The sequence below is a fragment of the Ranitomeya imitator genome, chromosome 2, assembly GCF_032444005.1.
Source record: "Ranitomeya imitator isolate aRanImi1 chromosome 2, aRanImi1.pri, whole genome shotgun sequence".
NCBI classification, from domain to species: domain Eukaryota; kingdom Metazoa; phylum Chordata; class Amphibia; order Anura; family Dendrobatidae; genus Ranitomeya; species Ranitomeya imitator.
In genome coordinates this window covers 543,985,048-544,012,260 of record NC_091283.1, presented here as the reverse complement: position 1 = coordinate 544,012,260, position 27,213 = coordinate 543,985,048, and the positions used below count along the sequence as shown (strand labels likewise).

Genomic DNA, 27,213 nt, shown 5'->3' with positions numbered 1-27,213 from the left:
GCAGACACTCTTGTACTCCCGTGCCATCATTTTCGGCTTCCGTACATATTTTCCCCGCTTCCTCTCCTGCTGAGTCATGAAGAAAATCAGAGCAGAGAGGGTACCGGTAATCCTGATTGCGCCAGATTGGCCACATTGATGGTACTCGGAACTAGTTCAACTAGTTGCCGACGTTCCCTGGCGATTACCAATTCGCGCAGATCTGCTATCTCAAGGCCCTTTTTACCACCAGAACTCAGAGGACCTGTGTTTGACGGCATGGCCGTTGAGTCCTAGGTCCTGACCCAGGCTGGTTTCTCTCCAAAAGTCATAGCTAACATGATCAGCGCTAGAAAGCCTACGTCTATGCGTATCTATCATCGCACTTGGAAGACTTTCTTTTCTTGGTGTAGCGACCGAGGACGTTCTCCTCTACATTTTTATATCCCTTCCATTCTCGAGTTCTTTACAAATGGGTTTGGACTTGGGTCTCACCCTTAGTTCTCTCAAGGGGCAGATCTCCGCCCTGTCAGTTCTCTTCCAACGCAGGATTGCCAACAGATTACAAGTCAAGACGTTTATTCAGTGAGTCTCCCATCGGGCGCCCCCTTATAGGATGCCGTTGGAACCGTGGGATCTTAATCTGGTCCTCGGAGTTTTGCAACAGTCTCCTTTCGAACCTCTACAGGAGGTTTCCCTATCTCTTCTTTCATGGAAAGTGGCTTTCCTGGTTGCGGTCACCTCTATTAGACGAATCTCCGAGCTGGCGGCTCTGTCCTCCCAAGTTCCGTTCCTGAATTTTCATCAGGGTAAGGTGGTTTTGAGGACATCCCCCTCTTTTCTACTGAAAGTTGTATTCTCTTTTCATCTCAATGAGGAGATTGTCTTACCGTCACTCTGTCCGGCACCAGTCCATCGCATCGAGAAGGCCCTTCACACACTGGATTTAGTGAGAGCTCTTAGGAGATATATCTCGCGGACAGCGTCTTTCCGCAGGTCAGATGCCCTATTCGTGCTCCCGAAAGGACCGAGGAAAGGGTTTCTCGCTTCCAAGGCGACAATAGCCAAATGGATTCGTTCGGCTATTCAAGAGTCCTACCGAGTCAGAGGTCTTCCTGTCCCAGCAGGGATTAAGGCTTACTCCACTCGGTCAGTGGGTGCGTCTTGGGCCATCCGGCACCAAGCTTCGGCAGCACAAGTTTGTAAGGCTGTGACTTGGTCCAGCCTGCATACCTTTACAAAACATTACCATATTCACTCTCAGGCCTCGGCAGATGCGACCGTCGGCAGACGAATTTTGCAGGCGGCTGTGCCGCATCTGTAACTTGTGGGTACAGGCAGCAATTGCAGTTAATTGTTTCCCGCCCAGGGACTGCTTTAGGACGTCCCATGGTCCTGTGTCCCCCAATGAGGTGTAGGAGAAAAGGAGGTTTTTGTGTACTCACCATAAAATCCTTTTCTCTGAGCCAATCATTGGGGGACACAGCACCCACCCTGTTAGCCTATTGGCTTTGGGTTTTTTTGAGTTATCTTGGTTTTGGCATAGTTCATCCTTGTTAAATATTAAGCTCCTACTGCTTTGTTACCGAACTGGTTCACTGAGAGCCAGCAGGAGGGTGTATACTGCAGGGGAGGAGCTATTCTTTCTGTATTACTTAGTGTCCTCCTAGTGGCAGCAGCATAACGCCCATGGTCCTGTGTCCCCCAATGATTGGCTCGGAGAAAAGGATTTTACGGTGAGTACACAAAAATCTCCTTTTTTGTTACTCACTGTAAAATCTTTCTTGGAGTCTTCATTGGAAGACAGTTTTGTGCTTTGATTGGGCCTACATGACTTTCTGTAAGGTTTGTACATAGTTTTATCTGTTATCGTTGCTTCTCCTACTGCTCTACTGCTCTACTACTAACTGACGAGCTTTGTGCCGGTGGGTGTATTCTGCAGAGGAAGATTATTTTCCTATTTGTGCATAGTGTCCGCCTCCTAGCGACACCAGTATACACCCATGGTTACCTGTGTCCCCAGCGAAGGCTCCGAGAAAGATTTTACGGTGAGTACCAAAATCCCTCTTTTGTGACCGCAACTTCTGACTGGCCAGAAGTTACTGGTAACGGTAACAAGCTCTGAGTGTAAGTCTATGGGCCTCGCTCTGGCTTTCATAGACTTGCATTGCGTAGTGACTTCCAGATTACCCAGCAAACACTGGAGCGATCGGTCAGGTCATAAACAGCAGAAAACGACCAGAGCGATGCCAATAACCAAAGAAGACTGTAGCTGGTAAGTATTATACTAGAAGGAGGGAAGTTGGGTCATTGATACCCCTCTGGCAGTGAAATAAAAAACCGCTGGAGTGGCGCTTTAATAATTTAATACTAATTTAGCCGGAGTTGGTGCCCTTTTAGCGACACTGACATAAGGATTGTATGTTTATTAAGTAATGAGTGTCAGTCTTTGTGGAGACAACATTTGTTCATAGAATTTTACTTACTTTGCATTGTTTCTGCTTCAGGTGAACACAACACACAGCACAAAAGTTCAGCAGCAAGCGTCTTCCACCTCCCCGCTGTCCAGTCCAAACCAGACAAACGCCGAGCCTCGTCCATTACCAGCCCCCACAAGACCCAAAGTCAACAGCATCTTGAACCTGTTTGGGTCATGGCTGTTTGATGCCGCCCTTGTCCACTGCAAGCTGCAGAACGGAGTTAACCGCGACAGCAGTATGACGGGTAAGTGCTGTTACCGTTCTCGCCACTTTATTTCACCTGAGAATTACCATCATTCCTACCTGCAAGATTAAACTTGATGGGCAGGTGCGGGATGGGTGGGCTGAAGATGCATCAGTGAATTTATCCATCTTACTTGCAGAAATGAAATGAATCCTATATAACTCTTCTCGGCTATATCCACGCACCACAACTTAAAGGGAAGGTTTATTTCACAAGGCCTTGCACAACCTCTGTCTTCTTAGAGCTCAACCTTAACATGTGAGCAAAGGCAGCCAACAATCATCATTTTAAGACCGAAATAAAGTGGTGTACTCGTAATTACATTCGTGGAATAAGCATGTGTCTTCTGGGGGGATTGTTTTTTAATTTAAAAATGGCTGCATAGTCATTTTTATGACTGGCGGAGCCTTGGTGAAATTATGGCATATTTAAAGTGACAGATCCACCGTAAAGTTTAACAGTCCAGCCATCAGGGCTGATTAATTTTTCAATGTCTTGTTGTGCTGGGCAGAGGTTTTTTTTCTGATATAGTGCCCTAAAACCCCTGCTAAAAATGTTTTGCTTACAATGTCGTAGATTAGGGTCTGACCTGTACCGATCCTGAAAAAGCGGCTCTGAGCAGCACCGTCTGAATGGGGAGCATAGGTGGAGCGTGAGCAGCTCTACTGCTCTTATTGTCTTTGGGACTGAAGGATGTAGCTAAACAGTATCCCAAAGACAGTGGATGGAGCAGAGGTGTGCGTGGTAGACCCCCCCACCTCATTCAGATGGGGCTCTGCAGAATCACATTCTCAGGATTGATGGAGATCCCAGCATCCACATTCACAACAATCAGTAAATTATCCCCTAACGAATGCATACTGCATAATTGTTAATCTTTCTACACCTACTTAAAATGTCACATTTTTGGCTGCCAGCCGTGGCCACTGGAGGGAGCTTACTGCTTTTATTCATTTAAAGGGAATCTGTCAGTACATTTATGCTAGAGCAGCTTGATGAAGGTGCAGAGACCCTGATTCCAGTGATGTTACTTACTGGGCTGTGTTATGCTGTTTCAGTACGATTCGTTTTGTATCAGTAGGAAATTATCACTACAGGACAAATGGCCTTGTCTCCTAGTCCACCCACGCCACCATCACTGACCAGCTTGTTATCACTATTAGTTATGAGTGAACGTACTGGGATAGGGCATTATCTGATCATGCTTGGGTGTCTTCGGCCTGCTCGAATAATATGTTCTTTTGTCCCCACAGCTTCATGTCTCGCTGCTGTGCGACAGCCACAACACATCGAGGAATCGCCTGTTTGTTAGGCAATCCCTGTATGCATTGGGGCTGTAGAACAGCCATGAGACATGCAGCTGTGGGGACAAGAACATCTTATTCGAGTACGCCGAAGACACTCTGTTAGCACCCGAGCATGCTTGAATAACACCTTATCCCAGCATGTTTGCTCATCACTAATCACTATACATTGTACCCAGAAAACTTCCCATTATTGGCGTAGGTGAGGTTATACAGTACTCAACACCTGAGCTCTGCTAGATCTGTAGTAGAGAAAATGGTGACTGTCACAACCGCTGTACCCAGTAAACTAAGCGGTACATTGTTGGAATCAGGGTCTCTGTCTCTACATCATGCTACTGTCAGATTGCATAGCGTAAATCTGAAGGATTCCCTTTCGCTGTATAATAAAATGGCATAACATAAGCCCCGTATTGGTGGCTGCAATCTGCCAGAATGGTATGATATGCCTGTGCTGAGATCGTAGCAACTTTAAATAGGTACTTACACTTCTTGATTTTCACAAGTTTTGATTGGAGGGGGGTCCGAGTGCTGATGTCTTGTTAATGCGGTTAGCAGCAGACCACCTGGTAGGCCTTCTCTGGGCCCATCTTCATGCCAGCCGCACTTCTCCGAGCTGCTCAGCATTCAGACTACCTGCCATCACAACTCTATCGTAATCCATAATCTAAGCATACTTGTGTATTTCTACAAAGCACATGCGATAGAACTGCCGAGGTGTAAGACTGTAGGGTGGGCAGGTAACCCGCGGGGCCTTAGTGTGTGGATATGGCTGGGCCGGGTAAGATTCATTTCATTGGATCAGTTCTACCCTATAAGTGACACACCATCATCCGTTCTGTAATTATTTCCCCATTGTTGTACACAATGTTTTCCAGACTCACACCTCACTGTTACACAATCCCCTCATCTGATTTTCCGATTTCCCCCCCCCCTTTTTTTTTTCTTTCTTTTTTAGACAAAAAACAATTTTTTTTTCAATTGAACTTTTAGCCATATTTTAAAGTACTTTCTTGTAACTACTTCTGTCCTTTGATTTGTTTCCATTTTATTTCTGTTATCTTGCAGCATCTTTTATCCAAATTCTCCTTTCTTATAAATCTTGTAAGTAGGAATCCGTAGCTTCTCCTCACTTGCCATCATCTGCCTTCTCTTGAGTTTCCCCATAACGGCTCGCATTCCCTCCGTCTCTTCCTAACACTCTTGTGCTCTCGTTGCTTTTCATTTCTCCTTTTGTCCCCTTCCTTTTGGTTTTCCTCATCTTCTATGTCGCACTGTGGGGAGAAATGTGTCATTCCCTCCGTCCTGTCAGCCTGAATGGGGAACGATTGTTAGTACAGAGGAACCTGGTTTTCAATCTTCCCCCATTTCCTTCATCTCCATTAAGTTGAGGATTTTGCACTAACCGAGGTTTTCGTTTTGCATTCCTTTGGTTTATTCTTTACTGTTTTTTTGATACTTGTGCATGTAGATTTTTTTTTTCTCTTTTTCATTAGATATTTTCAGCGTAGTTTGTTGGTGTAACTTGCATCTAAAATTGCAGAGGCTCATGGGAAAAAAATGCATAAAGATTTCTCCATGGTCCCAGGAAGCATGTCCTCTGATGAGTTATAACCTGCATGACCTGCCTAATTTCAGCTTTGTATATGAAGTTCTCTTAATAGGGATTCTATTTCTTCTGCTCCCATAAAGTAAACTCTTCCATTACTGCCTTTTGCTAAAGGCTTCTTTCCCCAAATCACAAGGATAGGGGATGACTTTTTGATTGCCAGAGGTGCCCATGTTCCACTTCCACTCCATTCATTGTCTGTGGAACTTTCGGAGAAAGCGGAGTACGCCGCCCCCTGCTGCTTCCGACAGTCCCATATGTAGCAGAGGACTAACATCTGCTCCTTTCACACAGGTCTCTGCAGAGCCCCATCGGTGATTGACCACCAGCAATCCGCATGATTTTCTAGGATAACTTGTTTGATTTTGGTAACACCCTTTAACGAGTTAAAATGTCTTATTGTTTCAAAAATCTCCTGTTTAGGACAATCCTAGTCAGTAGGCCATTTGGGCAAATGGATATTGTAGTGAGTGTAACCTTTCTTAAGACACCCTCAATGTATTCACAATTGTCGGTAATCCTTCTGGCATCTCAAAAGCCAAATCTTCAGCTATCAGGGGCATCATGATGACTGAATCATTTTAGGCGGACCACAATGTTAACCCTCACGGTCTTCCATAAAAATCCAAAATTTTATTATATATAATATGGTAGTTTTCAGACGGAGAAATAAAACCACCACCAGTAAAAAAAATATATATATATTAAAATTCACGGCAAACGCGTTTTGGACTCCTGTCCTTAATAAGATGCTTCCTGTGTGGACGTTCTCTCACAAAGATTGGAAATAGATCGTTTTAGATCTGTGTAGGGGGTTGCTTTCTATTTGGAAATCATCTGGAGAAGAATCTGTTATAAATAAGAAGTGGAAGCAGGGGGATTCTGCCACCCGACAAGACCACCAGACTCCCATCAGTCTTAATCTTGGCATATCCTAGTAAAATTCTATTGACATTAGGGGCCATCTTAAGTCTCAGCTTTATGGTTCACATACTTCATTATATTAATGTATCCTCATTAACCCGTTTTTAATCCGGATTTCAATATTCATTCCACCAGATTTAATGCCCTTTGAGTGGTATTATGCATAACCCTGAATTATATATTGACCTTCAAGGCGTCACTACAAATTCGGAGACCTTTTTCCGACATTTGTAGTCATTTATTGAAAGTTGTATAGGAGGATTCCAGTACGGTTTCTTTGAATTTTGCATAAAATAGGTTTAATCTTTTCAAAATTGCCACTATGAAGATGACTATGACGAGTGTGCCAGGTTTGTGTATAGTCATAGCCAAAAGTTTTGAGACTGATGCAACTTTTTCACAAACTGTGCTGCTTCAGTCTTTAGATCTTTTAGTCAAATGTTTCTACAGTCATTAGAAGCTTTTCATACATTTTTAAACTTTTACTGCCAAAAAAAATAAAATACAGCGACTTTATTTTCAAGACTTCTGCAATCTGCCCTGGCTGCTGCATATCTGCTTTTGGGCCAAATCCTGACTGCTGGCAGTCCATTCTTGTCTTACTATTACTTGGGATTTATCACAATTTAGATGTTTGTTTCTTCATCCGGTTTTTGAGGCTTGACCAGAGGTTCTCAATGGGATTGAGACCTTGGGAGTTTCCCAGCAATGGACCCAAAATTTCAATTTTTTTTGTTCACTGAGCCACGTAGATATCCCTTTTGCCTTGTGACATGGTCTCCATCAATCTGGATAAGATTTGTTCATCAACAAACTGCTCCTGGTTTGGTGAGAGAAGTTGGAGGATCATTAGATGCTTGCTTTGTGTTCTTAGGCAAAATTATGAGTGAGCCCACGCCATTGGATGAAAAGCAACCCTATACATGAATGGTCTTGGCTTGCTTTACCATTGGCATGACACAGAGCTCATTGCAAAACTCGCCTCTTCTTCTCCAGACAATCATTCTTCGAGTTGTGATACCATGAGATCTTTTAGATATAGGATATAGCAGTGCTGAGAAAGCTAACCCCTCCCACATATAGCAGAGCTGAGAAAGCTAACCCCTCCCACAATAGGCTCTCTATGTACATTGTCTATTGACAGTGAGCTGCTCATCACAGAAGGTGAAGTGGTCGGTCTAACAGGTAGACCTAGTCCTGGCGATTAAAACCTTCATTGTAGGTAAATGTCATACAGCCTTATAAGTGAGACATCCCTGCATTCAGTGCTTTATTTACATCATGATGTCCTCAGATTATATAGCCAAAGCCTACCTGCTGACAGATTCGATTTAAAGGGCCTAGATATGCCACTTTGCAATTTACCCACTTTGCCGACACTGTATTGCTTGCCGGATCTCGTCATAGGACCCGATGTCGGTCCCAGGATTTTTGGGCTTGTGCTGAAATTGTGCCTCTGCTTCATTATTGATGCCATGGACATCACTGGCTGCTCCATTTTTTTTTGCTTCCGTTGCATGTGTAAGACTTCTTTCAGCATTGAACCCCTTAAAGTCTGGAATATGTAGTTTATGGCCATAGGACCCACTTAGAGGCTAGTGTGGTTTGTCATCATATGGGGGTCCCGCAATCAATATAAAAACAACTTGTATCTGGGGGATTTCTGAAAACCCCTTTAGTAAATGGGCAGCGTGATTTTAGGAGGGTGGTGGTAGAGGTGGTGGCTCTGATCGTGTCATGCACTGTACGGGACAAGGCCAGAAATGAGCCACTTTTCACTGTCTAATTCTCCTTGCATCCTACATCGGAGGTTTGCAGCCCAGGTCCTGTGGGTGTTGTGGAGCTGGGGTCCTCATCACTTTGGCCCGGAATGTTTGTCTATGTAGACAATGTGCCACGTGGGTGACATGCTGTATACTTGGATCCCTGTCTGGCTGTTTGGGCAGATGCGATATGTATGTGGCTATATATGGTTGGTCTGTTGGCTTATACTAGTCAGGAGCATAGCGCTTTCCTATCGGCTTTGTGTCGTTCTGTTAAATCTTTGTGTCCTTATTTCCCATGAGCCTGAGCGTGAATTGTATGTGGTAACGGTTCCTCAAACCCTCTCTCCTCGTTCCCTACAGCAATAGCTACCCAGGCCACTGTGGAGTTACGCCGTAAAGGTTCCCAGTTGTCCACAGACACTATGTCGTCGAGCACAGTGTTTGATGCAAATGAATTCCCTGAAAATTATGAGGCTGGACGGGCGGAAGCGTGCGGCACCTTATGTAGGATCTTCTGCAGCAAGAAGACTGGGGAGGAGATCTTATCGGCTTATCTTTCCAGGTAATGTGTGTACCCCAGACTGTCACCCCTCTCTCCTAAGTAATAGTGGAAGGTGGCTGGCTGAATCTTGGGTGGAATAATCTGTCAAGTTTTGTGCTTTATATGGATGCTCCCAGAATAAAAAACATACCAACTATCTTGCACAAGTGAGGAGCCCTGGCATTAAATGACTATGGGCTTGATGAGGATAGTCAAGAACAGCGCTGTACCTCCATCAGTGCCAAACACTGGCCTGTCCCCTGTTCCATCCAAATGGAGGACACGAGACCCCTATTCTCACGTTCAGTGGGAGTTCTGGGCAGGGCTATGGAGTCGGTAAGCCATACCTCCGACTCCTCAATTTCCATTACTCCGACTCCACCACAATGGGCTCTGACTCCAACTCTACAGCCCTTGTTCTGGGTAACACATCACCCATTCTGTGCATAAGCGATAAGTTGTGCCAGTGGGAACACCCATAGAAACCACAGCCCCAGATTTTGGTGATTGTTTCGTTACCTTGTACTAGACATACAGTATAGGCCAGACAGTCCCATAGATGATTTTTTTTTGCTTAACATGTATATTCTATAAAATACCCAATAAACATATTCTGCAGTATCGTATATTTTGTGTCATTCCATTCCGCTGTTATACCTCCTGGACATTGAGTGTTGCTGTTTCCCTTGTCAGTAGCAATGGCTGTCAGTGTGTGGGTACATGCCCACTTGGCAAGGCTAGTGGTGACACCCTGCTACCACATTAATTTCCAGGAGGAATAAGTAAGGAATGACAATGCTTGAAGGAAAGGTATTGGGATTCAGTAGAGCTTCTGGCATTTCCGTGGTTTAAACCCCGCACAGACGAAGACATTACAGGCACGATTTGCGATGACCGCTATAGAATGGAAAGACTTTGGTTCCCGGCACCAGGTTTTCATCTCCTGGATTTCTTTTCTCTTAGGTTTTACATGGTGCTCGTCCAAGGTTTACAGATCGGAGATTTTATCTGCCACCCCGTTCTGGCCAGCATAATCCTGAACTCTCCTCCCCTGTTCTGCTGCGACCTCAAAGGGATAAATGTGGTGGTTCCATATTTCATATCGGCCCTGGAAATAATTTTACCAGACAGGTTTGTGTTCCTCAGCTGAAGTCAAGAAGGGGCCGATAATGTCCCCCACATTATTTATGTCAGTGGGCAACTTGTCTGTTATCTACAGTTAGATGAAAAAGTTTGGGCACCCCTATTAATCTTAAGCTTAAAGTTTTATAAAAATAGTTGTTTTTTTTGCAACAGCTATTTCAGTTTCATATATCTAATAACTGTTGGACGCAGTAATGGTTCTGCCTTGAAATGAGGTTTATTGTACTAACAGCAAATGTGCAATCTGCATTGAAACAAAATGCACCAAATTTTACTAGTGAACCAGTGGAAGCTGTAAAAAAATGCCACCTACATATAAACTGTCAAAAATCACATTAAATAAAGCTGGGTTTTTTTTTTAGAATTAACAATTGGTTTTTCAGCCACAAAGTAGAGTAAGTGTTCAATAACAAGTGATGAACTGAGTGTGGTAGATCCCACCAAGTTTTAACTGTTCCCCTAATTAAAACGCACAGGGCCGGGGCAGCCACCGCTCTATTGATAAGTTCATTGTCGGCAGATGATTGTCCAGCAGACCCCACAGGACTGTGTATCTGATGAAGGTAGTGCAGACCATACAAGCTACTCCCCCTAGTGGCCAAATCAGGCATTTCTCTGTTGCGTGCTTTGTTGCTTTGTGACTATTTGCTTTTTACTGTAGGGAGCTGTCAAAGTTCAAGAGCTATGTAAATCCCACCGAGCTCAGACGGTCCAGCATCCACATCCTGCTGTCACTGCTGCCATTGCCGCACCATTTTGGGATTGTGAAGTCGGAGGTAATGTACATGCAGCAAGGCAAACTTTAGCGCTGGCTTCTTTCCTGCTTTATTCTGGCGTCTCCTCTGCCTAACAATTTGTCTTCCTTCTGCAGGTCTTGTTGGAAGGAAAGTTCAGCAATGATGACGCTGGCAGTGACAAACCAGTTACCTTCCTGTCACTGAAACTGAGGCTTGTTAACATTCTGATTGGGGCCTTACAGACCGAGACTGATCCCAACAACACTCAGATGATCCTAGGTAGATATTCCTGGAAATGCTTGTTGGGGCAAGACACAGATTTGATATAGAGGGTCTTTCTATCACTCCTTTTTCAGTTGCATCCCACAAATCTTTCTTTTAAAAACGTACATGTTGCGCCTCTCTAAACTCTTCTTACCCCATGTCGCTCTTTTTTTTTCCTTGACTTCTGAGCTTCAAATTGGACAGTACAAAATCCTTTCATCAGGCCACCAGCAAGTGCTGCTTTGACAATGCAATTTTGCCAGATCCCAGAACTGATCTGAGATCAATGCAGAAGTATTGGTAACCCTTGCAGCAAAGCGCTGCGTTTTACAGTGACTTTGCATCACTTCTCGAGCACCTATGTCTGAAAGAGTTGGTGTGGCGTTTAACCTCAGTCCTTATCTTTCAGTGTATTCAGAAATAAGTCAATCCTCCCCATCCATTGGCCATGTTACCGTGATCTGATGCCCACCCCATTGTTCTTATGCTTTACACCAGTATGTAGTTTTTGCGTTGTATGAATTCTTTCCCATACCGTTCACGGAAAGCTAAATGTCAAGGAAATCTAGTGTGCTATGTATAAAGGCGGAATTTGTGCTTTAGGTGCGATGCTGAACATTGTCCAAGACTCTGCTTTTCTGGAAGCTACAGGAAACCAGGTGGAGACGGTAAGGTTGCTTTGGCCATTCATGGCACTTTGTAGATACATTGCGTTACAGGCTAGGTGCGATTTTATGATCAGGCTATTAATAATGTATGAACAAATCTAGGTTGCATCTTATTTATTTCCTTATGCTTCTATAGCACCCGCATAGTCCATAGTACTGGACACAGATCATCACTCCCCCCTCCCCAGTGGAGCACAAAACCAAACTTCCCGATCTCTTATATTTTATACACATTTGGGACTGTTTGATATAAACATCCAGAACGTGTTAGGAGCACGTGAGAATCTGGATGGCCCATAGGTTACATGATCCAAGCGCCTATTCTTTTGTCCGCACCGTGTATAATTATATATAGACGTATTCATTTAATTCTGTGCGGTTATGTATACATGTATGTTCATGTGTGACGCAGATTGAGAATAATGTGATGAAAAGTCATAGCCGAACAAACAGCGGCATCAGCTCAGCCAGCGGAGGCAGCACTGAGCCCACTACCCCGGACAGTGACAGGCCAGCCCACGCACTGCTGCGGGATTATGGTAAGAACACACTTTTTATCCTTAGCCATTCAGTACATAGATGATCAATCGCATGACTTGCATTTTGGAACTTTTTTTTCTCTTTAATTCTTTAAAAATTGAGGTTGCTGTTTTATGTCGAGAAGGCTTTAAATGGCCTGCACAGGATTGTAAAAACATGGCTGCTTGCTTCTATGAACCCCTGTGCATGGGTTGTGTGGGGTATTCATTTTTCTCTATCGCCTCATTGGGGGACACAGGAACCATGGGTGTATGCTGCTGCCACTAGGAGGCTGACACTATGCAAATAAAAAAGTTAGCTCCTCCTCCTCCTTTCATTAGACCCTTATCTACCTCAATGTGCGTCGTTTCTTTTCAGGTACCACGGAGGGATACAGGGTGAAGAGTCACACCTGTAGTCCCACAAAGAGACTATGAGTACGGCGTGTACTGCCACCCCGTATCCTCATATGTCTGGTCGGCAGGACCCCAGCCCCTAACACAGAAGCGTGTTGAGGTGATTCAGACCCGGGCCTGCCTCCGTCTCCCACCCACTCGCCCACCAGAGCCTGTCGGTTCGAGGAGACACGGACGTCCCACTATGCTGGATTATCGGACGTCCGATCTTGGATGGGGAGGTACTCTCTCTCTCTCTCCCCCCAGGTACAGAGATAAGAAGATCACAGAAGAAAGAAGATCGGGAAAGGAAAAAAAAAAAAAAAATTCCTTTATTTTAATAGTGGGCCCCTTAATTCAGGTTACCTTTGCAGCAGTTTTAGGGCTTTCCTCAACACTTCCCCCGTGCTCCGGTGGTCATGGGATGTAATCTAGGTCCCGGCCTCTTCCAGGCCTAGCTGCAGAGTGGGGCATCGGGGGTCTTTTCCCCTTTAATTTTGCGGGTATTTGGGGCTGCAGGCATTGTTTTGCAGCGTTTTTCAATCCTCTGCGCCGCTCCCCCATCCTCCGGCGGTCACCAGCTCTAATTTAGGTCCCGGCTTCTCTCGGGCCTAGCTGCAGGGCTGGCTCCGCCCCTCTTCTTCCTGCTTTTCGGGCGGGCTTTTTTCCCACCTAGCTCTTAGTCAGCTCCTTCCTGCCGGGACTTAGCTCCGCCCCCGACACTTGGCTCCGCCCCTGGTCCCGCGATTTAGCTCCGCCCCTTTTTCCTGTCTCAGAGCAGACTTTTCAGCATGTGTCCCTGCAGTGTGCGCTTTTTCACTCCTGGTCCTGGACACCCTCTTGTGACTGCCATTTTTCCTATTGATCCAGATTGTACTTGTTTCCTGTGGAGCCTTCTCTTCCTGGCACAGCAGCCCTACAGTCTGGAGCTGAATACAGGATGACTGCACCTACTGTGAGTAGCTGCTCTGCAGCCCGACACTCTCCTCGGCTCTCCTATTCCCTAATGTTCTGGCATCAGTTAATGGGTCTGCTCATCATGAACCCACCGCCCAGGAGTTCCTACCCCGGGTGAGACAGAGGCCCCTATCCCTGGGTGGGCTTTCCTTCTGTCTCGGTCTGTGGCGGACCTCACCAGGATGTCACGTCCCTGGTGTCCGTGCTTGACAGATTGTCCCTCCCAGCCCCCCGCAGTTGCCAGTGGGTCACAGGATTCTCTATCCGGCCTTTTCAACACAGGTCACAAGAGATCCAGACAGGAGCGAAATTCTGTCCTTTTCCCGATCCATCTCGCCCTCCGGTCTGGCACGGTGAGATCCCTCTTCCAGATCCTCCTCTCCCGAGTCAGACGGGCGTCCTCGGTCATGTTTTCAGAGGAAGATTCAGACTTTGTTTCACTACAGGCCTCTAGCATGAGTGATAGGGTGCAAAGCCTTATTATTGCAGTCAACCAGACCTTAGGCATCATGGATACATCTACGGAACCCGCAGAAAAGGCGGTTTCGTTTAGACGGTCAAAACCAACTTCCAAGGTCTTTGCTCTACACACTGAATTTGTTGTGGTACTTGCCAGGGGAAAGGTGAACCATACCAGATGCTTTCAGACAGGGAAGCGTCTCGGCATCCTATATCCCTTCTCCCCTGAGCTCATCGCTAACTGGACTGATTTCTCGGCAGCGGACTCGTCGGTCCCCAGACTGTCCGCCAACATGGTCCTTCGACTTTTCTAATGCAGCATCCCTCATGGATTCCAAGGATACAAGTATAGAATCGCTGGAAAAATCAGCCTTTTGAAGTGGCTGCTTCTGCTTTGTGCCTCGGCCATTGCCTCTACCTGCGTCTCAAGGACCACAGCTAGATGGACCAAACAGCCTTGTAAGGGTACCACGGCTGGACCTCTTCCGGGGGAGCTGGCTGACCTGACGTACCAGATTTCCTATGCAGGGAAATATTTGCTAGCTGTCTCCCTAGATGCGTGTCTTGTGCAGCTCAGGTATCCAGCAATATGGTGACCATCTGGCGGAATATTTGGCTCAAGACATGGCAGGTGGACTTGTTTTCAAAGAAGTCCCTTACCAGCCTCCCTTTCCAGGGGGGCCCGTCTTTGACTACATGCTGGAACAAATTATTAAGGACGCAATGGGAGGCACGAGCGTCGCTGGCCTCCCCTGATATGGCAGTTCAGCTCCCTTTTTGTCCTTTCGCTGGTTCGTGGCGTCAGAATATTCCTCTGGCTAGCACAGACCGCGGTCTCGCCTGGCTAGAGAAAAGGCTTCCTTCAAGCCTACCCCTTCCTGGCGTTCCCTCAATTCCCATGGTAGGTCCACCAGGCCCAGACCTGGCAGATCTTCCTTGGCATAACTCGTGCTAAGGGCCCAGTGTTCCTCCCAGTTTGGGCGGGCGTCTGTTTTGTTTTTTTCTTTTTTGCAGGGATGTTTGGCTTGCCTCAGTCGAAGTCAGGGAGGTGGTATCCTCTGGATACAAGATGGGGTTCGCTTCACGGCCCCGGAATCGCTTCTTCAAATCCCACCCTCTAAAAGATCCTAATCTGATCCCAGGTTTCTTTGTGTCCATTGCCTTTCTTCTTTGTTCAGAGGTTATCGTTTCCATCTCAGAGTAGGAACGCTTCACAGGTTTCTATTCAAACCTGCTTGTAGTGCCGAAGAACAACGGCGCAGTTCGACCCATCTGGTTCCTAAGTTAGTGAACAAAAGGTTCTGCCTGCGGCATTTCAGGATGGAGTCCCTCTGTTCAGTATTGGCTTGCATGGAACCACAGGAATTCCTGTTCTCCATAGATATCCAAGAAGCCTATCTCGATGTTCTGATTTTCCCAGCACACCTGTGTCTCCTGCGTTTCGTGGTGCAGAAGAGTCATTTCCAGTTCATCGCCCTGCCACTCGGTCTTGCGACCGCACCCAGTGTCTTCATAAAGATCATGGCTACATTTATGGCCATTTTGAGGATCACGGGCCTAGTGCTCATTCCGTACCTCGAAGACATCAAGGCTCCGCCCCCCTCTCAGGCCCAGGAGAGTGACAATCATCCGACTCCCTGTCCCGTTTCTGGTGGCTGGTCAGCAGAACAAAGTCTTGTCTTGTTCCGAGTCAGTGCCTCGTCTTCTAAGGCATGCTGTTCGACACCTGTCAGTCGAGGGTTTTTTGTTATTTTTTTCTTCTCAAGGAGAAACGGGCAATTCTCCAGGACGGAGTTTTCTGCAAGGCCCTCGGCTGCCTTCCTTCCGTTCAGCAATGAAGGTCCTGGGACGAATGGTGGCAGCATCGGAAGCGTTCCCTTTTGCGCTGTTCCACTTCAGTAGGCCATCCTTTCTCAGTGGGACAGGTCGGTGCTGTCTCTGGATCGTCCGATTCGGCCTTCCGTCCGATTCTAATGGTCTCTCAGCTGGTGGCTGTCATCCCCTCTCATTCCCAAGGTCCGGTCCTTCCTTCTCGCCCATGGCAGGTGGTGACGACGGTCGCCAGCCTTCCCGGCTGGGGCACGGTTTCCCACAATCCGTCAGTTAAAGGGGCGTTGGTCGGAGCAAGATTCCCCTCTGCCGATCGACATCCTTGAGATAGCGGCCATTCTTCTGTCCCTGAGTCACTGGGAAAAGGTTCTCAGAGGTCTGCCAGTCAGAATCCAGACGTCCAATGCCACGGCTGTGGCATATGTCAAACACCATGGAGAGAATCAGTCTCTTGGAAATGGCGGAGGTATCCAAGATCCTCTTCTGGGAAGAGGCGACGGTTCCGGCACTATCCGCAGTGCATATTCCCGGTGTTGGCAACTAGGCCGCGGTGTTTTTCTCTGCCACGAGGGCCTTTCGGCAGGAGAGTGGTCCCTGCATCGGGAGGTCTTCCTTCAAATTTGCCTTTGATGGGGATCTCCGGACGCGGATCTCTTGGTGTCGCGACTGCTTAGGAAGGTTCCACCGTTTATTTCCAGGTCCGCGACCCTCTTGTAGTGGAGACCGATGCTTTGGCCATTCCTGGGTCGCATTTTGTATTTCCCTATCTGTTTCCTCCCCTTCCCTTCTTCCCAGGCTGTTGAAGATCATTGCGGAGGGGGTGCCGGTCTTTCTGATCGCACCAGATTGGCCCAGAAGGTTCTGGTTCGCTGAGATCGCCAATCTCCTCGCGGACTTCCTCTGGAGGCCCCAAACAGGCCAGATCTTCTGTCCCAAGGACCGATCTGCCACCAGAGTTCTTGGTTGCTCAATTTAACATCTTGGCTGTTGAATCCTTCCATTTGGCCTTTTCTCAAGGCGGGACTTGATGCTGGCCTTGACCTTAGTCCTCTAAAGGGTCAGGTAGCAACGCTTTCCATTCTCTTTCTGAAGTCCCATTTCAGAAGTCCTTGACTTCCCGTTCTCAGGTCAGATATTTAGATCTGAGAGACCTCGGTGGTTGATACCTCTTAATGGCTAACTGAAAAGATGGTAGCAAATTGCAAACCTTCGAGACTTCTCAGGCCTCATCAGGCATAGACTAATTCAATTTCAAATATTTTATCTACTGGCTATCACGGTACAAGGATATATATCCGTCCCGTTCTCAGGTCAGAACTTTTCTTCAAGGAGTGGTGCATGCAGCTCTCTTGTACCGGACTCTCGTGGATCCCAAGGAGCTTAATCTTGTTCTGGAGGCTGTGGGGTTCCCCCCCTTGAACCTCCCCATGAGGCCTCACTGTCTGTTCTGTCCTGCAAGGTGTCGTTTCTGGTGGCCATCACCTCCATTAGGCGCGTCTCGGAGTTGGTGGCTCTCTCCTGTCGCCCCATTTCTTGGTTCTTCACCAAGATAAGGTAGTTTACGGCCATCGTCGCCTTTTCTTCCCAGGGTGGTGTCCTCCTTGTTACTTCAATAAGATCGTCCTTCCCACCTTTTTGTTCTGCTCCGACCTCTTCTCTGGAGCGTTCGCTGAACAGGCCAGACCTGGTCAGGGCGGTGAGGATCTATTTGTCTAGGACCACCTTCTTTAGGAAGACGGACCGTCTATTTGTCATTCCAGACGGTGCGCCAAGAGGCCTGCCAGCCTCCAAGGTTATGATTGTTCTCTGGATCAGACCTGCTATTCTGGAGGCTTACCAGGTCCGGAACAGAGTGACTCCTCCTGGGATTAAGACTCACTTTGCCTCGGGCAGTGGGCGCCTCCTGGGCGGTACACCATGGGGCATCTGCCCTACAACTTTGCAAGGCAACCTGGTGTTCCATTCACTCATTTGCCAAATGTTATAAGCTCCATACCTACGCTTTGGCAGTTGCCAGCCTAGGCGGAAGGATCTTGCAGGCGGCAGTGGTAAGTTCTCCGACCTGAATGGAGTTTTTTTCTGCTGTTCCCACCCCAGGGACTGCTTTGGGACGTCCCATGGTTCCTGTGTCCCCCAATGAGGCGATAGAGAAAACAGGATTTTTGGTTGCTTACCGTAAAATCTGTTTCTCGGAGCCTTCATTGGGGGACACAGCACCCTCCCAAGTTGAACAGCTCTGTTTTATTGTGTTATATTGTCACAGTTTGACTTTCTATCTTTAACATGTTGCTTCTCCTACTGCTTTTTTTCACTAACTGAATATCCTACTTCCAGTCGGTGGGGTGTACACTGCAGAGGAGGAGCTAACTTTTTTATTTGCATAGTGTCAGCCTCCTAGTGGCAGCATACACCCATGGTTCCTGTGTCCCCCAATGAAGGCTCCGAGAAACAGATTTTACGGTAAGCAACCAAAAATCCTGTTATTGCAGCCTCTGGGTTGCTGCATGTGGTGCTGTTTGTGGAAGAAAGCCATGTTTTTCTGATCTCGTACAGACCCCCATTAAGTGCCATGTCCCCTTTTCTTACATTTTTTATTATAGTTGCCTGAAACACATAAGATCACACGGCATTGGTGGGAAACTTAGATTTTGCATGATCTTATGCATTTATTTTCAAAAATTCTCATGTATGTATTGTCGTGTGCTGTGTATGCTTTCTTTGATGTCCTGTCTATAAATGGATTCTTGGCTCCAAGATGAATGTTTAGAAAAAATATGTTTTTTGACCACTGGGGGGCGCCTTTTGTGATTTAATGCATAATATTGTGGACAGCAACACAAGCATCTAGAGGATAGCCACCTACCTTTATCATCTATGATGTCTGCCACACAATCTCCCTGATGTCCTGATATTACTTCACTGGAAAGAATAAGATTAGCCACTGCCAGACACTTGATTAGGAATGTTGAAATCCAACATGTCTGACCCTTGTTTTCGTGATGCTTTTCAATGAAAGACCCTATGGATGCCGGCAAACTCGTGCAGTAATGGATGACACTGACATTAACCCAATATGTAGGAGCCATGTATGATGATTGCTCTGGCAGCTGTTGTGCCCAGTGTGCAGTGGCATCTTGTCACAGCCGTTGTCAGATCAGAGGGACATTAGGCAGAGGGTGCCTGCACAACCTTTAGTATCTAATTGATCATGAATCGTCCCTCTGGGCACTTGGTTTAGGACTCGTTTACACCTTCTATGCCCCAGTTTGAGGTTCCCCTGTCTCACGACACCTGATCCTTACTATATAATTGCTTTACACAACGATTATCAGTCATTAATTACATTAGGGTAACTCTGAGAGGATTAAATAACCTTGGCTCTCTTTACTGTTTTTACCATAGGATATCCAGGTACCCATCCAGCCAGCTATCTTAATTGTAAATCATCTAATTCTCTCTTCACTACACTCAAATCTGCACAATACTTCTCAGATACCAATCCACCACTAACAATCACGGGCCGACAATACAACACTGTAATCCACACTTTGTTGTCAAAATGTATGCTGCATGGATATCCATCATTGAACGTGCCGATGTTAATTCACAGCAGTTTAAAGGTTGATGCTGATGATTATTCATGAGCATGAAGGATATCAAATGCAGAATTTATTTATTTACACGTAATAAATGGGCTTATTAATAGGGTTAGTAGGAAGCAAAGCAGAACAAAAAAAACAGGGCTGCATTTAAATCATGCCTGGCTGCCTTACTGGAGGTAAAGTAAGGGAGAAGATGACATTTTGTTCTCCCTGCAGCCTCTGTCTTCCAGTCACTTCCCTGCATCTGACTGACAGCCCTGTGTGCAGCGGGGGCATGCAGTGCAGGAGGGGGCGTGCAGTGCCGAAGTGGGCATGCAGCGCAGGCGGGGGCGTGCAGCGCAGGTGGGGGCGTGCAGCGCAGGCGGGGCGTGCAGCGCAGGAGGGGGCGTGCAGCGCCGAAGTGGGCATGCAGCTGCAGCGCAGGCGGTTTGTCACCATGCAGAGGGAATGCTCACTGTGTAGTGAGCGGTGACTGTAATAGCCCACTGCAGCGGCCCAATGACTGGAAGCGAGCAGCTACAGGGAGAATATAACTTCATTTTGACCCTTTAACTTCTCTTCCTGTAATCCAGCCATGCTGTTGTCCTGGGAACTGCCATCAGTCTCACTCACATGCAGACCCTTAATTTTCGGTAAGAGACCCACATTTACAAGTGGTATGTAGAGATGGTTCTTGTGAATCTGCTGTGAATTAACATGTCCATTGATTGTGGACTGAATTTTATTAACACCTATATGTGTGCCACGTAATGATCATAAGGGAGTGGAGCTAATAATGGAGGCCAGTTTTACATGTCTTTGTGCCCTGTGGCTGTGCCCTGCTCCTGGGCTGTCCGCTTCCCGTTACTAATGAGCGGTTGTTTTCCCTCCCCCGCTTTGCATTGGTTCTGCGGTTACATCCTAGCTCTTCATACAGATACAGCTGCCGGTCTGCTCATGCGCAGCATCCACTTGGTGACTCAGAGACTCAACTCGCAATGGAGGCCAGACATGAGCATCTCACTGGCGGCCCTGGAGCTACTGTCTGGTCTCGCCAAGGTCAGTAGCTACATTTTCTCCCTGTGTACAGTATAATCTAGGCGGGTGTGATGTGTGGAGTAACCGAGAGGAAAAAAACGAATATGTGGTCACAGAATGTTCTAAGGCATGGAAAAGATAAAACACCTTTATTAGAACAAACTTGGTGGATGGTGGCACAACTAGGGAGAGAGTGCACTTACATATAATAGTAACAGCGCTTAAAATGAATAAACACACAGTAATACATTGTAAAGAAAGATTCAAGTCCAACAGGTAAGTAGCAGCATATGGTACACTGGATTAGTCATGGCATGACAGGTTGCCCAAGTAGTGCAGATAAGAAGTCCAGCAATATTTTAAAAAACCGTAAAGTCAATGGTATACATCACCAGTGTAGATCAATATACGTGCTGGAACAGTCACAAAACATGTATAGAGATGAAAAAGGATATGTGCCAAGATAATTCAATGTGGAATTGTACAGCACAAGATGGGATGTTAAAAAAAAAACATATAAAAACACACAATTTGTTTGTGCAGTCCACATGTATATGTCACACAAAACATGTGGTTTGAAGATGTAAATGAAATGCAGATAATAGCCAGTGTACAAAAGGCATTGTAGAGAGGAAATGTGTATTACCCTGAATGATCAGCTGCGCATGTGCAGCGCACACCCCGACGCGCGTTTCGGAACTCGTCCTTTGTCAACTCCCTGACGAAGGACGAGTTCCAAAGCGCCCTTCTGGGTGTGCGCCGCACTTGCACAGCTGATCACTCATACATTTCCTCTTTGTAATGCCTTTTGCATATTCACTATTATCCGCATTTCATCTTCAGACCACACGTTTTGTGTGATATATACATGTGGACTGCACAAATTGTGTGTTTTCATCTGTTCCTTTTTAACATCCCATCTTGTGCTGTTCAATTCCACATTGATTTATATCTTGCACATATCCTTTTTCATCTCGCCCCATATATATGTTTTGTGACTGTATCAGCACATACAGGTGCTTCTCACTAAATTAGAATATCATCAAAAAGTTAATTTATTTCAGTTCTTCAATACAAAAAGTATATATTTATATATTACAGTACAGACCAAAAGTTTGGACGCACCTTCTCATTTAAAGATTTTTCTGTATTTTCATGACTATGAAAATTGTACATTCATATTGAAGGCATCAAAACTATGAATTAACACATGTGGAATTATATACTTAACAAAAAAGTGTGAAACAACTGAAATTATGTCTTATATTCTAGGTTCTTCAAAGTGTCCACCTTTTGCTTTGATGACTGCTTTGCACACTCTTGGCATTCTCTTGATGAGCTTCAAGAGGTAGTCACCGGGAATGGTCTTCCAACAATCTTGAAGGAGTTCCCAGAGATGCTTAGCACTTGTTGGCCCTTTTGCCTTCACTCTGCGGTCCAGCTCACCCCAAACCATCTCGATTGGGTTCAGGTCAGGTGACTATGGAGGCCAGGTCATCTGGCATAGCACCCATCACTCTCCTCCTTGGTCAAATAGCCCTTACACAGCCTGGAGATGTGTGTCGGGTCATTGTCCTGTTGAAAAATAAATGATTGTCCAACTAAATGCAAACCGGATGGAATAGCATGCCGCTGCAAGATGCTGTGGTAGCCATGCTGGTTCAGTATGCCTTCAATTTTGAATAAATCCCCAACAGTGTCACCAGCAAAGCACCCCCATACCATCACACCTCCTCCTCCATGCTTCACGGTGGGAACCAGGCATGTAGAGTCCATCCGTTCACCTTTTCTGCATCGCACAAAGACATGGTGGTTAGAACCAAAGATCTCAAATTTGGACTCATCAGACCAAAGCACAGATTTCCACTGGTCTAATGTCCATTCCTTGTGTTCTTTATCCCAAACAAGTCTCTTCTGCTTGTTACCTGTCCTTAGCATTGGTTTCCTAGCAGCTATTTTAACATGAAGGCCTGCTGCACAAAGTCTCCTCTTAACAGTTGTAGTAGAGATGTGTCTACTGCTAGAACTCTGTGTGACATTGACCTGGTCTCTAATTTGAGCTGCTGTTAACCTGCGATTTCTGAGGCTGGTCACTCGGATAAACTTGTCCTCAGAAGCAGAGGTGACTCTTGGTCTTCCTTTCCTGGGGAGGTCCTCATGTGAGCCAGTTTCTTTGTAGCGCTTGATGGTTTTTGCCACTGCTCTTGGGAACACTTTCAAAGTTTTCCCAATTTTTCGGACTGACTGGCCTTCATTTTTTAAAGTAATGATGGCCACTCGTTTTTCTTAGCTGCTTTTTTTTCTTGCCATAACACAAATTCTAACAGTCTATTCAGTAGGACTATCAGCTGTGTATCCACCAGACTTCTGCACAACACAACTGATGGTCCCAACCCCACTTATAAGGCAAGAAATCCCACTTACTAAACCTGACAGGGCACACCTGTGAAGTGAAAACCATTCCCGGTGACTACAGCAAAAGGTGGCTACTTTGAAGAACCTAGAATATAAGACATAATTTCAGTTGTTTCACACTTTTTTGTTAAGTATATAATTCCACATGTGTTAATTCATAGTTTTGATGCCTTCAGTGTGAATGTACAACTTTCTTTATCGCCTCTCATTGGGGGACACAGGAACCATGGGTGTATGCTGCTGCCACTAGGAGGCTGACACTATGCAAATAAAAAAGTTAGCTCCTCCTCTGCAGTGTACACCCCACCGACTGGCATTATACTCTTCAGTTTTAGCTTAGTGTCAGTAGGAGGTGGACACGGGTCTTTCATTAGACCCTTATCTACCTCAATGTGCGATTTCCCTTACAGGTTTCCTTGCAGGGATACAGGGTGAACAGTCACACCTGTAGTCCCACAATACGGACTATGAGTACGGTGTGTACTGCCACCCCGTATCCTCATAGATCCCTCTCCAGGACCAAGATCCTAGCACAGAAGCGTGCTCAGAAGTCCGGTCCTGGTTCCGTCCCCCACCCACTCGCCCACCAGAGCCTGTCGGTCGGCGGAGATGAGGACGTCCATCAGCCTGGACGTCTCACCCCCTTTTAAGGTTAGTACCGGCGTGGGATGTTTTTAGGTGAGTATTCTCCCCCTTCCCATTCCCAGATCTTTGATAGGGGGGTTCTTGTTTGGGGCTCCCTGTCAACCGCTTTCCCGGCCATCGTCCGTCATAATGGCGCGGCCGGTATTCCTTCTTTCTCGGTGCCCCTTTGGCCTTCTTTTCCTCTGGGCACATTCTCAGCGGGGCGGCCCTGCACTTCTCGCTGCTTGTTCTGGCGCCGCAGGAGGTAGTTTTCTGCGGCCCTGCAGGCGGTCGCACCGCTTCTCGCTGCGGCGCTTTGTTCTGGCGCCGCGGGAGGTTGTTGTCTGCGACCCCTTCTGCGACGCGGCCCTGCAGGCGGTCGCGCCGCTTCCCCTGCGGCGCATCGCCCTGGCGCCGCAGGAGGGTGTTTTCTGCGGCGTCCTCCAGCGGCGCAGCCTGGCGGGCCGCGGCTCCTGCGGCTCTGCCTTCTCCTCGCCGCATTGTTCCGGCGCGCTGTTTCGGCGCCGCGGCTTCTTTTCTCGGCCACCGGTGACTAATTTAGGCCCCGGCTTCTGCCGGGGCCTACTTCCGGTTTCGCGGCCTCTCCATTTCCGCTCCTGCAAACGGGCTTTTTCCCGCCCGACATTCTGCGCCCTGCCCACCGGCGCCTCTGCGTCTGGCCCCACCCCCTTCCTCGTGGGTCTCTCGGCCGGTCTGCACCGCTTCTCCATCCTGGCCAGAGCAGCAGCAGCAGCAGCCTCGCAGTGCCTCACACAGCGCGCCACGCTCCTTCACTCGCATCCTCTGTGGCTCAGCATCGCAGAATCAGCCCCTCAGGGAAGTTCTCCGCGAGGACAAGTGGGACATCTTCCAGGACCGGGTCCGTGAGTAGCTGCACTGCAGACTGACACCCTTCTCTGCCCACTGTCCCCTAACCCACTGGCATCTTCAGGGATCTCTCAAAATGTCTTCTAAAGGGGGCCGCTCTCGCCCCCCTACTTCTTCATCTTCTGCCTTAGTCACGTACTTTGCATGTTCGTCCTGTAACAGCAAACTTCCCTCAGGTCAGTCCTCCCCGCTGTGTCAGTCCTGCAGCAACCCGATTGTTCCCACCGCCCAGGATCCCCCGGCTGTTCCGCCCGAGAGTGATCCCCCCCATCCCAGGCTGGGCCGCCTCTCTGTCCCAATCGGTGGCCGATTTAACACGGGTATCTCAAACCTTGGTGTCCGCGCTGGATCGGTTACCCCTGCAGACCCCTGCCGTTGCCAGCGGGTCGCAGGAACCGCCACCCGAGACCTCCTTGCCAAGCTACAAAAGGTCCAGACAGGAACGTCGGTCTGAGTCCTCTTCGCGTTCCATCTCGCCGCCCGGCCCTCCCCCGCGGTTGGTGTCGCACCGTTCCTCCTCCCCTGAGTCAGGCGAGGCTTTATCTGATGCGCCCTCAGAGGAGATGTCGGAGCTGGACCCTAGCCAAATCGCCACCATGAGTGAGTCGGTCCAGAACCTCATTCGGGCTATAAACCAAACCTGTGGCATTAAGGATCCCTCTACGGAACCCGCAGATCAGGCGGTTTCGTTTAGACGGGCCAAACCACCTTCAAAATTTTTTGCCCCTCATCCTGAATTCGAGGAAATCCTGGCCAGAGAGAGAGAGAATCCGACCAGACGTTTTCAGAGGGGAAAACGCCTGGGGGTGTTATATCCCTTTTCACCAGATCTTACCGCCAATTGGACGGTCTCTCCCTCGGTGGATCCACCTGTGTCCAGGCTGTCCACCAACACGGTGCTCCCACTGTCCGGCAGAGCGTCTCTGAAGGATTCTAACGACAGAGTTATAGAATCCTTCGCAAAATCTGCCTTCGAAGCGGCTTCAGCAGCGCTATGTCCGGCCTTTGCTTCCACTTGGGCCTCAAAATCCATCTCAAAATGGGCCAAGGATCTGCGGCGAGGTATCCTGGACGAGGCTCCTCCCGCGCAATTAGCGGAACTTGCCAACCAGATTTCCCACGCTGGTGAATACCTGGTTTCCGCCTCCCTGGATGTCGCCTCTTGTGCGGCTCAGGCTTCCAGCAATGCCGTTGCCATCCGCCGGACCGTTTGGCTCAAGGCCTGGCAGGCGGACTTGTCCTCCAAAAAGTCCCTCACTAGTCTGCCCTTCCAGGGCTCTCGTCTCTTTGGTTCCCAGCTGGACCAGATCATTAAGGACGCCACTGGGGGCACAAGTTCCCTTCTCCCCCAGGCTAAACCTCGTCGCCCTCCTCCTAGACGGCAGTTTCGCTCGTTCCGGCCTTTTCGTCGCTTCGCTGCATCAAACTCCTTTTCCCAGCAGCAACAGAGGCCACAGGCACGTCAAGAGAAGAAGGCGGTGTCCTTCAGGCCCACTCCGTCCTGGGTCCTCGCTATTCCCAGGGTAGATCGTCCAGGCCCAGGCCTGTAAGATCCACTTCCGCATGACTCTCGGCAAGACTCCAGCCCAACTCCCAGGTTGGGGGGCCGTCTTCTCCGTTTCAGGGACGTCTGGATTTCCGCAGTAGAGGATGCATGGGTCAGGGAAGTTGTGTCTTCGGGATACAAAATAGAGTTCGCCTCCCGACCCAGAGATCGTTTCTTCCAATCTCGTCCTCCAAAAGATCCCGCTTTGGTTCCGGGCTTCTTCGCAGCCATCGCTTCTCTGCTCAAATCCGGGGTAATCGTTCCCGTCCCAGAAAAGGAACGGTACACGGGTTTCTACTCGAACCTCTTTGTGGTACCGAAAAAAGACGGCAAGGTTCGTCCCATTCTGGACCTCAAATTGTTGAACAGGAGGGTTCGCCTGAGACACTTCAGGATGGAATCCCTTCGTTCAGTAATTGCTTCCATGGAGGCTCAGGAATTTCTATGCTCTATAGATATCCAGGACGCCTACCTACATGTTCCAATATTTCCCGGACATCACCGTTTCCTGCGCTTCGCAGTGCAACAAGATCATTTTCAGTTCGTCGCCCTGCCGTTCGGTCTCGCAACCGCGCCAAGGGTGTTCACGAAAATCATGGCGGCGCTGATGGCCATTTTGAGAGTCAGAGGCTTGGTTCTGTTTCCATACCTCGACGACATCCTCATCAAGGCTCCGTCCTTTGCTCAGGCCCACGAAAGCTTGTCCATTGTTCTCGACACCTTATCCCGTTTCGGATGGCTGGTCAACCGGAAGAAGTCCTGCCTTATTCCTTCTCAGCGCATCATCTTTCTGGGCATGCTCTTCGACACTCGTCAGTCCAGAGTCTTCCTTCCCAAGGACAAGAGATCCACCCTTTGTCGGGACATTCTCTTGCTCCAGGGTCCTCGGCCTCCCTCCCTCCGATCGGCCATGAAGGTTCTGGGGAGGATGGTAGCTACCTTGGAAGCGATTCCCTTCGCCCAATTCCATTCTCGACCCCTTCAGCAAGCCATTCTGTCTCAGTGGGACAGGTCGGTCTTCTCCCTGGATCGGCCGATCAGACTCTCCTTTCGGGTCAAGCGGTCTCTCAACTGGTGGCTGACGTCTCCTCTCATCTCCCAGGGCAGGTCCTTCCTTCCGGTTCACTGGCAGGTGGTGACAACGGATGCCAGCCTGGTCGGCTGGGGTGCGGTTTTTCGCCACCTGACGGTTCAGGGCCGTTGGTCGCTGCAGGAGTCCGCGCTGCCGATCAACGTCCTCGAAATTCGGGCCATCTTTCTGTCCCTCCGCCATTGGGAAAGGATCCTCAGGGGCCTTCCAGT

General features: G+C 48.0%; 1 protein-coding gene across 4 annotated transcripts in view; it reads left to right on the top strand.

Moving 5' to 3' along the window:
* The window catches only part of RALGAPB (Ral GTPase activating protein non-catalytic subunit beta), a 119,564-nt gene that overhangs the window by 55,405 nt on the left and 36,946 nt on the right, over positions 1-27,213 (top strand). For 2 of the 4 annotated variants that reach the window (XM_069751939.1, XM_069751937.1), the window contains 8 exons: positions 2,487-2,703; positions 8,667-8,868; positions 9,811-9,978; positions 10,652-10,766; positions 10,862-11,006; positions 11,595-11,659; positions 12,072-12,198; positions 20,326-20,459. In XM_069751939.1, coding sequence (XP_069608040.1) covers positions 2,487-2,703; positions 8,667-8,868; positions 9,811-9,978; positions 10,652-10,766; positions 10,862-11,006; positions 11,595-11,659; positions 12,072-12,198; positions 20,326-20,459 — 1,173 coding nt within the window. The remainder of the gene's footprint in view (positions 1-2,486; positions 2,704-8,666; positions 8,869-9,810; positions 9,979-10,651; positions 10,767-10,861; positions 11,007-11,594; positions 11,660-12,071; positions 12,199-20,325; positions 20,460-27,213) is intronic. The other 2 variants (XM_069751940.1, XM_069751938.1) reach the window with 1 other exon arrangement.